This window comes from Leptinotarsa decemlineata, unplaced genomic scaffold, assembly GCF_025532065.1.
Source record: "Leptinotarsa decemlineata unplaced genomic scaffold, Ldec_3_MD MMD2_tig00001393_RagTag_RagTag, whole genome shotgun sequence".
NCBI lineage: Eukaryota > Metazoa > Arthropoda > Insecta > Coleoptera > Chrysomelidae > Leptinotarsa > Leptinotarsa decemlineata.
This window is the reverse complement of record NW_027412562.1, coordinates 12862724-12875624: the sequence shown is the minus strand read 5'-3', so window position 1 is coordinate 12875624 and position 12901 is coordinate 12862724. Positions and strand designations below refer to the sequence as shown.

At 32.4% G+C, this 12901-nt stretch overlaps 2 protein-coding genes and 1 long non-coding RNA gene across 4 annotated transcripts; 2 read left to right on the top strand and 1 right to left on the bottom strand.

Moving 5' to 3' along the window:
- Nucleotides 1-187: 187 nt before the first annotated feature.
- On the bottom strand, nucleotides 188-2829 carry LOC111506262 (DNA repair protein XRCC4). The gene is made up of 4 exons (XM_023161286.2): nucleotides 2635-2829; nucleotides 2389-2583; nucleotides 2216-2327; nucleotides 188-2160 (listed from the first exon to the last, which is right to left on the bottom strand). Exons 1-4 carry the CDS (start codon nucleotides 2758-2760, stop codon nucleotides 1604-1606), a joined length of 990 nt encoding a protein of 329 aa, XP_023017054.2. The 5' UTR covers nucleotides 2761-2829; the 3' UTR covers nucleotides 188-1603.
- Nucleotides 2830-4167: 1338 nt separating this feature from the next.
- Nucleotides 4168-5095, top strand: LOC111506269 (uncharacterized). Its single transcript, XR_002722240.2, has 2 exons — nucleotides 4168-4432; nucleotides 4505-5095. It is a non-coding gene; the product is annotated as an uncharacterized lncRNA (long non-coding RNA).
- Nucleotides 5096-8162: 3067 nt separating this feature from the next.
- Nucleotides 8163-12109, top strand: LOC111506263 (elongation factor-like GTPase 1). 2 transcript variants are annotated; one of them, XM_023161288.2, is made up of 2 exons: nucleotides 8163-8502; nucleotides 8669-12109. In XM_023161288.2, exon 2 carries the CDS (start codon nucleotides 8675-8677, stop codon nucleotides 11741-11743), a length of 3069 nt encoding a protein of 1022 aa, XP_023017056.2. In that variant the 5' UTR covers nucleotides 8163-8502; nucleotides 8669-8674; the 3' UTR covers nucleotides 11744-12109. The 2 variants fall into 2 exon arrangements, with proteins under 2 accessions (XP_023017056.2, XP_023017055.2); XM_023161287.2 differs by having other exon boundaries at nucleotides 8662-12109.
- Nucleotides 12110-12901: the final 792 nt, after the last annotated feature.

Sequence of the window (12901 nt, the reverse complement as noted above, 5' to 3'; positions counted from 1 at the left end):
CTTGTGGTTTAAAAATCAATATTTCGTAACTCATTTCTGAGGGTATACTCGAAAATATGAAAGAGATCAAATTTAGTCTTCTTCTCATTTGTGTCTATTCTGCATAGTTACACCCATAGTAATCTATTGCTAAAGCTAGATTATTTCGTGTTTTTCTAAAAGGAACATGAAGATTAACTCGAGCAAGAAGAGTTGGACAATTTATTTTAGAATTGGACAATTTATGGTATGCGATCTGCATATACTATGTTTCAGTACCCGTTATGAAATGAATTTCAGAAAAAAAGTTATCGCTAGAAGGTACGAGTATGTATTATTGAACAGAACAGACTTTCTATAGAAACGCAAAATAAAAACAAATGTAACTGTATGCCAAAACGTAGCTCCCTTGATAAGAACCTTTGTGACTGTTTTTGTCTGCAATATATATTTACCAAGAAGTTGGGCCGTTCTTAATAGGATACAGAGTTTAAACCCAAAACTTCAACTTAAAACTCGAAATTAATATCGAAAATATGATTTTAATCCCAAAACTTCAATTTCAAACTCGAATTTTCAAGTATTTCCAAGAAACAAATAATAAAAATATGTGCCCATTCTATGCTTTCCAGTTCAATTTTATGTGAAAAAAATTACACAGGTGTGTATGTATGTGTCACAAGTTGTAACAAATGGAAAACATGAATTCCTTCAATTTGAGACATTTTCTGTTGTTAATCATTTAAAATCTTTGGATAATTTTTGGCACAACATAAAAACATGGTTTACTCAGTGGTTTAATAAAATCAACTTCTACCATTGAAGACCAAACTACCCTAAGTATTTTTAAAAAGGAATTCCAGCTCAATTTATAGAAATTGTTCAGGAAAAAAAGGGAAACTTCATTTATTGCAAAACTTTTGTAAGAAACCACTATCGACATGGGTGAAAAAAAACGTGGTAACCAAAAAATAAAAACGCGGGCCCGAGAGATTGGATGGGAATTAGTCAGTCAATTCAAGCGAGCCAGGCACGAGCATTGTTATTCATTTTAGTTGTTTGTATCCATCTCAGAAAAGGGGTGATGGTTTAATTGTTAAGTTCCATTGTGAATTGATGTATCTTTGGGTAAAATATATTTTTTTATGATTATTATATCTGCTTTTCTTATAATTTTTTAAATATTATATATTAAAAATTACTTTAAATTGAAAGGAGGGATTAATTTTTGGGAAAGTTTTTAGCTTTCTACTTCTCCATCTCTATGAAAAAATGTGGGAATGTATCGTGTAATTCAATGTTTATATAAAAGTAGTTGTTTTGAGAAGGTATTTTTCACACATTTTGTATTGAAAGCCACTTCTTTATATGATCTACAAAACTTTGTTAAGTTTATTTTGGAATGAATTACTTTCATTCTTTCATCTGTATACATTTTTATGTATACAGATGGAGAAATAGAAAGCCATAACCTTTCCCAAAAATTTCTTGTTATAATATTGGTGAATTCACAAATTACGTTTTAGGCTGCCTCAGATTTTTTATCGAAACTATAAACTTAAAAATCCGTCATGTTCTATTCAAAGGCTAATATTGAACTCAAGACACTTGTAAAATATGCCTATTAAATGTGATCCAACAAATCTTGAGTGCTGAAACTAACATCTGGAGATTTCTCAAAATTTTCATCAGTAACTTCCATTTTGAAGTCTTCTAGCTTGCCTTTAGAACCACCAGAAAGGTGGGTTTCATTTTCAGTACATTTTTCTTCAATTTTTACCCGTTTTGGTAGGGTCTCACGAGGAGGACTATCTTCAAGTAGAAAATTGTGCATGTGTTTTGATGTACTTGGTAGTATACTGGTGTTGCCACTTTCTTCATCTGAATTTTCTGTATGAGTTTGAGAGCCAGCCGAATCACTTTCAATATCGGAGTTAGAAACTTCTTCTTTCGTTGGAAGTTCTGCTTTGATTGCAAGTTTGTTTGACTTCTTTCTCTTGACCTCAACCAGTGGATTCAACTTAGGTCTTCCTTGTTTAAAGGCTTCTACCAGTTGGTTCAACTGTTGAATTTTTCTTTTCTTTTCATTCAAAACAAGAATGAAATTACTGTACAATTCTTGATCATCACGTTTTTTTCGCTCAATGAATTCTTGTAAAACAGATTCAATCCTTTTTTTACCTTCGAAAAAAAAAAACAAAATATTTTCTCAAACTTTACTGTACTGAAAACTTACTTTTCTTCAGCTCATCATTTTCTTTTGATATTGATTCTATATTCAACAATAAATCATTCCTTTTTAGGTAGAAGTTGTCTAATAAATTCTCTACACATTTGCTGTAACACACCTGAGTAATGAAATAGTCTTAATTTTTAGTAACATGGAATGTATGGCATAATATTCATTACCTTTTCCATTGGACAAAAAAAATATTTTATTCTGATTTTGTTTTCCAGTCTACAGTAAATACTGAAATCTTCAGGACCAATTTTCAAATCAACATTTTCTGGCAATTCATTCAATATTTTTATAATTCTAGAATAATACTCAGTATCATTTAACTCTAGGTTCTCTGCTAAAGCAAGTATTTTATCATGCTGTACCTACAAGTGATTTATCTCAAATTAGCAGCTTCATATCCATAATTTACCTACACGAACTGTCCACGCATTGGAATTTTGCCATATGGTTAACGTAAAACAGTTCTCTTTGAATTCTGCATATATCCTAAATTCTTCAGAATTTTCATCTTTAACAAGTTTGAAAAGATCCTTTATCATGTTTCGATTTCCGATTAAAAATTTCAAACTTCCTTAGACAATATGTATATTATAACCAAGACGCAGTGTTGCCGGTGGGCAAAATTTAAAATCACCAAATCTATGGAGCATAAATTAGCAGATTTGAAAAAAAATCACCAAATTTCAGAAATTCTGCCAATGAACGAAAAATTAATAGGAAATTGTGAACAAAACTAGATACAAAGTTTGTAAATAAATATTTGAACAAAAACAAACAGAAAATGATTGGTCAAGAATAATTTGATCATCAACTACCTACTACTATTTTTTTGATTCGTACATTTTTTGATCATATTTTTTTAGCATACCATCAGAAATTTCAAAGTTGTAACATTATTCATGTGTTTTTTCATCCTTTAATGCTTTCGTACTGATGCGTTTCCATCTTGCAAATCTACGTTACAACATTTACAAAAAAATTATTGCTTTCTAATTTGCTTGGTTGAATTCAAACTTTTTTTTTCATTGAGAAGTGTATTTATGCGTTTAATTACTCTTCCGTTTGGATATTTGTTTTGTTTCAATATCATCGGGGATTATATTTGTATTTGTATCTGATGAATCTGTATCAACTGGAGAACGAACAACTTCTACAAAAAATACATCATTAATTGGTTAGTTAGACTTGTCATTCACAAATAATACCTAAAAGAAAACATGTTAGGTTTAGTATTTCAATTGGAAACAGAACCACAAAAGATATGTGATTGAACCTTAGACAAGAGAAGGATTGAACATAGAACTCATACGCTAAATAAAAGGTAAGAGTTGTGTGTTGTCTGCCAGATTGTTTTCAGTTACCAGGCTGTGCGACTGATAAGCGCAGCATTCTTCTTCTCTGTCTCAATTTCAAATTTGCCATAAAAAACAAAAATCACCAAAATATCACAGAAATATGAAAAATAATCACCACATTGGCATGAAAGTCACCGAATCTGGTGATAAATCATCAGCATTAGCAATTTTGCCAAGATGTTTAGAAACCCATGGTATATGTACCCCTTGGTCCTAGCCTTAGACAATGACATCGCTTTTGTTTTATCAAAAGCTGTCAACGCGAGAGACGTGATTGACCCAACTTTCTACACATGTTAATAGATGGAACAAGAATCGTTTTCGAATGAAAACATTGGTGTACGCTTAGCACCTTTGTGAATTGAATGTTGGATCTCTTTATTTTATGAAGAATCAAGAATGCCGTACATTGAATGTTTTTGTCAAAATATGTTTTATTTTTTCTGCAAGTACTTTCTTCCCGGATGCTTTTTCTTTGAGAAAGTAATATTTTTCTGGCATATTTCGAGAAGTACGTTTTACCGGACCAGGACGGGAAGAATCACAGAGTTTTTGTCATTGTAAATATGAAAATTTCGATAGGTATGGTTTTGACAAATGAAATTGATCATTATTATAGCACAGATTAAATATATGTGATTATAGTAGCGGTAGCGAAATAACGTCTGACAGCTATTTGACATGAAATCAGTTGACATTTTCATTTTTGAAAGTTTGCATGGTATCTGTTCGCAATTATTGCAAAAACTATGGAAAGCAGCAGCGATAGTGCGTTTGAAAATGTGCCTTACGAAAATTCAAATGCAGCAGCTGCTGCAAATATAGCCTAAAAAACAAATTCTAGATAAGAAAACGTGTATGATTTGTTCTCGTTATATCCTACGAATGTTGGATATGGAAATATCAACTCAATCTGCTTTATTTTCAGGTACTAACAATTATTGGGTTAGCCGGTGCGTGTGGACGGGAAGGACTTACAAAAATGACAATTGATCTAATAAACAACAAGGAAGACATGTTGCTTGTGGAAAAAACAGATTCCAAAACAAATGTTGAGAGAACTATTGTTGGAATTGGGCAAAAAACCCAGCTGTTGTATAGACAATATTTATTTTTACGGTTAACCCATACATAACAAATTATTCGTGAATTACAAAAAAAAAACTGAATCAGCCCTTTGATCCACAGTTTCAGGAATCGCGGATTAAGAATCGTAGAATTTTTAAATTCATCCAGTCTTAAAAATTACACAGGCTATATAGCATTCGTCGAACTTCAACGACGTTATTTGCTGATAAAAGTGGAAACATCACACATTTGAAGAGACTCTGTGGCTGGTAGTTTACCAATGTTGCTGAAGAATTAAATATAGATAATTCACTTAAGAACAAAATTAAAATTGCCAAGATCATTAAAAAATTGTCAGATGGAAACAATCAATGTGAAACTAAAACTTTACCTTCTTGTTCTGACTTCAACAAAAGGCATTTGAAACCAATAAATATCAATGGAAAAGGCCTCTCTATTGTCTTTTGTTACTCTGGGGGTTAAACGCCAGAAAACATCTCTTGCCACTCACGGCATCCGTCTCTTTTTAGTCTGTGGGTTGATGTAGTGATGGATCGAATAAAGGCAAGTTCATATTAGAACGATTGCGGTAATATTTTTACGGTTCCGCAAATTTGCCTCAATTGTCAAAATACCCTGTTCATGTTGAAGCGGGCAAGATCTAGCGATTTCATTGTTGAATTTTGAATTTTATTACATGAACCTGAATGACGACATACGACTCATACGAATTACGACTTTCAAGACCAGACCCCATCATATCAGAATATAGGACTAACAATTTTCTCAAGTTTTGTTTAATGGAGGCGTGTCTTCAAACCACTTATCTCAATGTTACTGCCTGCAGGGGAGAGGGGTTCTTTTGCAAAATGAGTTTTCTTTAATAAGGGGCCAACCAAATTCAATAATTTTTCGAATAATGAGAGAGTGACCGTGAAATAGATGAAATATTTCTCTGGATCACCAATTCTCATTCATTTCAGCCACAAGATTGTGATATTCTCCATATTTCCTTCTATTTTTGAAAATATTTTCCACTATAAAGACGGGGTATTCTCAATGAAGCTTTTTACGGTAAAGTTGATATAATTTGAACAACCTGACACATTCGTCCATTTCGGATTCAATTTCGATGTATGGGCTTAAAAAAACGAGAGTCAAAGCAATATAACCTCATTGTATGTTGACGTATAATATTTTGCGGAAATCGCAAAAAAGTTCAATTTTTTCAACTTTTTTACGATAAACACGACGCCATTTTAAATCGCACTTTTTATGCGATGTTCGTTCCAACATGAACTAGCCTTAAGAGATATCGAATAGCTTCAATAAACGAATGAAAAATTGATTTTCATCCAAAATTAAAGAAGATGGTATACTCGTGGTTGTGATTGTCCTTGGTCATTTGTTGGTGGTGGTGAGTCATTCATCATTGCTGTCAGATGCTTCCTTGATTTAGCTATAATACCTATCATATTGTTTTGTACATATAATTCAAATGTTTCAACAGGTCACCAAAACATTGGTTTTGATGTTAATTCTATCCCAGCGATTTGAAAAATTGTTCAAATAATACTATAAATAAATATCTTGTAATATAAATATCATCTTGTAAGATTACATACGTTGTGATATTTTTTGAGCTAAATACATAGATTTTTGTGTTAATTATCAAGGTATATTATATAATTATTATAATTTTGTACTGTGAATAGATTAACAATAATGTTTTGTATGATATATTTGTTAGAATGAAATGATAATGTTTCTGAAAATATGTATGTGATGTAACAAAATTTTACACCAAAGAAACTTCAACAAAATATTTTAGTAGGTAGTAGGTAATCGTGAATAAAGTATAGAATTCTACTCGCGTATAATGCGTATTACTCTCTCGGTGATTTAAGCCACTCGTCTGCGACTCGTGGCCATAAACTTCACCTCGTGAATAATAGCCATCATTATACGCTCGTTGAATAATATACTATTAATGAAGTATGGAGTTTGTAATTATTGAAAACTCCATTAATTACAATGAACCCCTAGATTTCCTACTAAGCTGGGATGTAGCTGGAACAAAGCCTAATTGTTGGTTATATAATAATCATATGAGAATTGTGAATGAACCTTTTATTTTTCAATCGGAACTCTGCTCTTACAATTTTTGAAAATAAAAGCCTTTTCCATTTGAGTTTGATTGGGCCAAAGCCTCAATAACTTAAACAACGCAAGTCAAAATTTCTGTGCTTTGTCATTTTTACGTCGACCGTAGGATCGTAGGACATATAGGGGTAACACTAAACCAAGCACTGAACCGACAACTCAAAATCGAATCGTTTTTATTTAATCGAATGAATCGAATACAATGAATCATTCGTCGTTCTGTATTCGATTCCCCCATAACTGGGTCACAGATCAGTAAAGCCACAGTTAAGTTTATGTAGTATATCCAAGAATATTAAGAAATACTTTATATTTTCTGATTCTAAAAGTGCTCTGGATAGAATTCAGACTACAGATAACAGATAACAAGGTAAACAGTGATTATATTACGCTAAATATAGAATATTTACTAAATAGGGCAGAACAGAACAACATTACTTTCAAATTTGCTTGGATACCTGGACACAATAATATTGTAGGCAACGAACAAACGGATATGTTGGCAAAAATTGGTACTCCTTCAAATGTTTCACTGGATATGAAAATAGATAAAAATAATTTCATTCCATACCTGAAACAAAAAATAACAATTTTACGTACGATGGAGACAAAATATACAAGTAAAAGGTAAAGCATATTTTAGGATCCACTCGGAATTCCCAGTAACACCATGGTACTGGAAAGTTCCCTCAATGGATAGAAGACATATAGTAAGTCTTATACGCATGAAAACAGGTCACTGTATGATTGAAACACACTTATTTCGTATAGAGGTAAGCGATACACAAAATTGTGAATGCGGCGAACCAGAAACCCTAAACTATATTTTTCTTGAATGTACAATTACTACTAGTCCAGAAAATAATATATATAATCAATTCATACAGAAAGGAATAACAGTTCCTCTAAATTTGTCTACAGTCCTGGGAAGTTTAAATATTAGCATAATAAAAATTATATGCAAATTCATGGAATATAACCATATTAAATTATAATAGCGAGGGGAGGGAGGTACACCCACATCCACTCCTCATCCCAATTTTATTAGTTTCAATCCTAATGTCACAACCTTTGTATGTATTCTTTGTCTGGTGAGTACCTTACAGCAAGTGAAGATAGAACGCAGATACTCAAGCCTAAAGTTTCAATTATGCAACAAAATTCCAATTCACGTGGACTTAGTGTCTATCAACAATATACAGACGTTAAGCAAGACACAGTACGTCCCCGGACGAAGCGACTGTTGCATAACATCTGTTATGCAATAGGAGGAGACTGGTCTACTCCGCCGAAAGGAAGCAAAGACCAAAAAAAGAGAAGAAGAAGAAGAAAAAGTTTATGTAGTTCCGATATTCGATATTCTTTGCATTAGTCACAGAATAGTAAACAATTATTCAGTGCTTTAACTTTAAGCTTTTTAGTTTCGTTTCTACTTCTACTGTGGTTACAGTACGAAAGACTAGGTTCAGAGAACACCTATATGCGTGCTTAACTCTCTTTCTAATGATAAGTTCAACATGTTATGTTTAGGTAATAAATAAGTAATAAATAAGTCTCCGAAATAATTCAATCCATAAGTCCCGGTCTAAGATAGTCTTGTTAATTCTGGGCTGGTTTATCTCACAGGTGTAGGAAATTTTAATTGCACACACTCCAGCTTCACGTGGATATCTTCATATCACAGAATTAACAAAGGTAAACTGTCTTCCATTTTATTCATTCCAATAAAGTTTGAAATTTTTACAGCGTTTAAGTTTGATTAAGGCCCATTCTCTCTTTCTGTTGACAGATGATTGTTTTCATCAACTTGAAACATTATTTGCAATAACCTAATGTTGTACATTATCATGTTAGTTTTCAGATTAAAATGGATTCACTAAAACCAACTTCTGAAGAACTAAAATTTTGTAGTGCTGATCTGAAATGTATAAGGAATATTTGTATATTGGCTCACGTCGACCATGGAAAAACAACTGTGGCCGATATTCTTCTTGCTACTAATCGCTTGGTTAGTAAACGAATGGCAGGTTTAAGAAGATATCTGGATGATAGACCTGATGAACAAAAACGTGGAATAACTATGAAAAGTAGTGCTGTTTCTCTATTGAATGTTGTGAATGACGAAGATGGGAAAAACAAAAGAATACTGTTGAATATGATAGATACCCCAGGTCATATAGATTTTTCCACTGAAGTGGGAGCTGCCTTAAGGGTATGTGATGGTGCTATTATATTGGTTGATCTCGTTGAAGGAGTATGTGTTCAAACCAGAGAATCGATTAGAAGAGCTTTTGAAGAACACACACGAATGATTTTAGTTCTGAATAAATTTGATAGACTTGTTGTCGAATTAAGAAAAGACATTGATGACATTTTTCAGTGTATACTCAGAGTTTTAGAAGGTTGTAACGCTATTGTAGCAGAACTTTATCAATATGAATATATCAATAATGAAGTGGATATAGAAGATACTGGACTATTGTTTAGTCCAGAAACTGGAAATGTTATTTTTGCCAGTGGTATAGATGGTTGGGGTTTTACAACAAGACAAATCTCAAAAATGTTCGTGGATTTTGTTAAAAATGAAACTGTAGATTCCTTGAATGAAAAAATGTGGGATTTTGATTTTTATATTGATTCTAAGAGGGAGGTAAAAAAAGGAGCAATTGCCAAGAAAAAAAGTAACATTTTTATTCAATTATGTCTCAAAACTGTAGTACATATCTATGAAACCTTTTTAATAAGAATGGAAAGGGATAAAGCAACTTCTGTGATCAAGAAATTGGGCATTAAAAATATTAGTAAGGATATGACCTCCAATGATCCAAAAACACAGGTACAGGCTATATTGCAAGCTTGGCAACCTTTGGCCTTTATAATTTTTCTACAGTGTCTGAAGCTTATACCTTCACCATGTAAAATTGAAAAAACCAAAATAGAATATTTACTCAATTGGAATAAATTTTGTGAAGACTTTTATTTGAACAGTTGCGTGGAAAATATAATGCCTTATTTTGAAAATGCTTCTACAGTTGCTGAAACGCCAACAATAGTTTATGTTTCCAAAATGTTTTGTGTTCATGTAGAAAATCTTTCACAAAATAGACCAAAAGCATTCATTATCAAACCTCGAAATAGGGACATTAAAATAGAAAAAGACGAGTCACAAGACAAGTCAAATAAAGAACTAGAGAAGCCATATCAACAACCAGAAAAACCATGTCAAGAACAAACAAAATCATGTGATAAAGAAGATGGTGTGAATCAGAAAGATGAAATACATGAAAATATAGTTGTAATTGCATTGGCAAGAGTATTCACTGGTACGCTTCGAATTGGCCAGGAAATTTATGTTATGAAAGGGGCATATTTGCCAGATGAGTTGCAAATTTCAACTAATCCAGAAGATTTTGTTGAACACAATGAATTTGTTGATAAAGTTGTTATCAAAGAACTGTATATGTTATTTGGTAGAGAATTAATGCTGGTAGATTCAATACCAGCTGGGAATTTCTGTGGAATTGGAGGAATTGAAACTAAAGTTCTTCGAACTGCCACGTTATCTACAATACTAAATATTGTTCCTTTGATTGAAAGACCTAGAACTGATCCAGTAGTTCGTCATGCAATAGAACCTGTGAACCTGAAAGATCTTACTATACTCCGGCGAGGATTAAAACTCCTTATGCAAAGTGATTCCTGTGTAGAGGTTATCATGCAAGAAACAGGAGAGCTCGTACTGCTTACAGCTGGAGACGTACATTTGGAAAAATGTCTAGAAGATTTGAAAAATATTTTTACTGGTATTGAAGTACATGTTTCAAGTCCGATGGTGTCCCTAAGAGAAACTATTCTACAAACTTCCGATGATTTCAAGAAGGATGTCTCTAAATATGAATCTCTGCACTCAACACACTTTGTATTATCTGTAATAGCTGTATCTTTACCAGAAAATATAAGAAAAACTATTCAAAATAACCATGAGCTATTAAAGACCGTTGAAGAGCACCGCCACAGGAGTTTTATTGACATTGCTAAACAATGTTTTGGGAAAAAAAATGAGTCAACAGAAGCTTGTGAAAAAACATTCAAAAGCGAGATAACAAGAAGGAATTTGTCACATGTAAAAGAAGAGTTGAAAACAGCGTTTACTTCCGGTCATCAATGCTGGTTTGGTTTACACGAGAACATTTGGAGTGTGGGTGGAACAAGTAACTGTTTAAATGTCCTGATTAATGATACTTCAAATTATAAACGTAATATATTTACTGAACTAAATGGTACTGACAAAAGAGCTTTATTTGACCATTGCATACTGAAAGCTTTCAACAGTATATGTAAAGCAGGTCCTATATGTGAGGAATCATTGTCAAACTGTGCCTTTATAGTAAGTGAATTTGAAATGGTGAATGAAGTATATTCAGAAGATATTTCACCCCAGTCAACTTCTGTTGTTGAGTCCAGTGTTCGTGAAACTTTCAAAAAAGCATTTGAAAAGCAGGAGCAACGTTTAATGGAACCGATGTATATTACAGAAATTCAAGTCAATATAAATATTTTAGGCAGAGTATATTCAGTGGTGAACAGAAGACATGGTAAAATACTGGAAAATGTGGGTATGGACGAACAAGAAAAAGTATTTCTTGTGAAAGCTCAAATTCCAGTTATTGAAAGCGAGGGGTTTGCTAACGAAATGAGGAAAACTACTTCCGGTCAGGCTAATCCAACTCTGAGATTCAGCCATTATGAAATACTAAATGGTGATCCTTTTTACGAACCCATTGAAGAAGACGAGGAAGATGAAACTATCAATGTTGAAAATTCTTTAAGGGCGAATAAGTTGAGGAAAGATGTTAGACGAAGAAAAGGTCTTCAGGTTGAGGATGAAGTAGTCATACATGCTGAGAAACAAAGAACTCTTAATAAAAAAAAGTAAACAAACGTGACTTTTATTTATGGGATTTAAATTATGAAGACAATACCTCTTTTACATTTTTTTAATTTACAAATTCTGTATGGGGCTCGATTTCAGTTCAACTTACCAAATACTTCAAATATGAAAAAAACTTATCACCAAGACTTTTTTCAACTTACAACTTCACAAATAATGTATGGGCTGTAAATTTTATTGTAAATAATATTTATATTTTTCCAATGATATAACTAGTAGTTAAGTATTTATTCATTTGATATATTGCTGTTACATTAAAAATTGTGATTTGACAAATTTTAAGCTCCCAATAAGCCAAGAACGTTTAAAGCAAAGGTGTTAATGCATCATTAATAAACAATTGGATATTTAGTTTACTTTTATTTTCTACTTCATCCTTTAAACTGATGTGAAAATGATTGAATAATTTGTTTTCACTTTTTAATTATTTTTTTTGTAATTTGAAGGTAAACATTAAATCATTTGAAAAATCGCACGTAAATATTAAAGAGATTTAATTGGAATTCAAATATCTCAGAAACCTTTACTTTAAGGCAAATGGAATGTTATGACTTTGAGGTTGAGTATTGATGAGCCTAACTGATGTCAAGCGCTCTTTTGTCTATTCGGTTGTCCAAAGAAAATATGAGAGAAAATATCGCCACATACCATCGTAACTACAATACTGGTTTACGAAAATTAAAAAGTATAACTTCAAATTATCACTTTGATAAACGTTGATTAGTGCATCAAGTTTGAAATGTTTTTCTTTAGTCGTAGATACAAAAAATAAATCAAAATTTTTTTCGTACTTTTGACACCCTGTATATATATATATATATAAATTTCTGCTACCGCAGTTGTCGGTTGATTGGTCAAACCACCAACACTGACATAAAAAAATTGGCAAGTTGACTTGGGTGTCACACCAATAGGTGGTTCCTCTTATGTTTCGCTTGCGTTTACGTAGATATTTTTATCAAGTGCTTTCTTGGTTTTTCTCATTTTGTCTTCAATCGAGGACCTGCCCGACACTGACGGGCAGGCATATATATATATATATATATATATATATATGTGTGTGTGTGTGTGTGTGTGTGAATGAGTTTATGATATATATGAAGTTAAGGCGATACCTCGTATTCCAAGAAATTCCAGTTTATC

Bases quoted from the DNA above. Each gene is read 5' to 3' on its own strand.
- LOC111506262 (XM_023161286.2), bottom strand. From the start codon at position 2,760: ATGATAAAGGATCTTTTCAAACTTGTTAAAGATGAAAATTCTGAAGAA. The intron at 2,328-2,388 runs GTAATGAATATT...TTCATTACTCAG, and splicing joins TTTTTTGTCCAATGGAAAAG to GTGTGTTACAGCAAATGTGT. The intron at 2,161-2,215 runs GTAAGTTTTCAG...TTTTTTTCGAAG, and splicing joins AAATGATGAGCTGAAGAAAA to GTAAAAAAAGGATTGAATCT.
- LOC111506263 (XM_023161288.2), top strand. From the start codon at position 8,675: ATGGATTCACTAAAACCAACTTCTGAAGAACTAAAATTTTGTAGTGCT.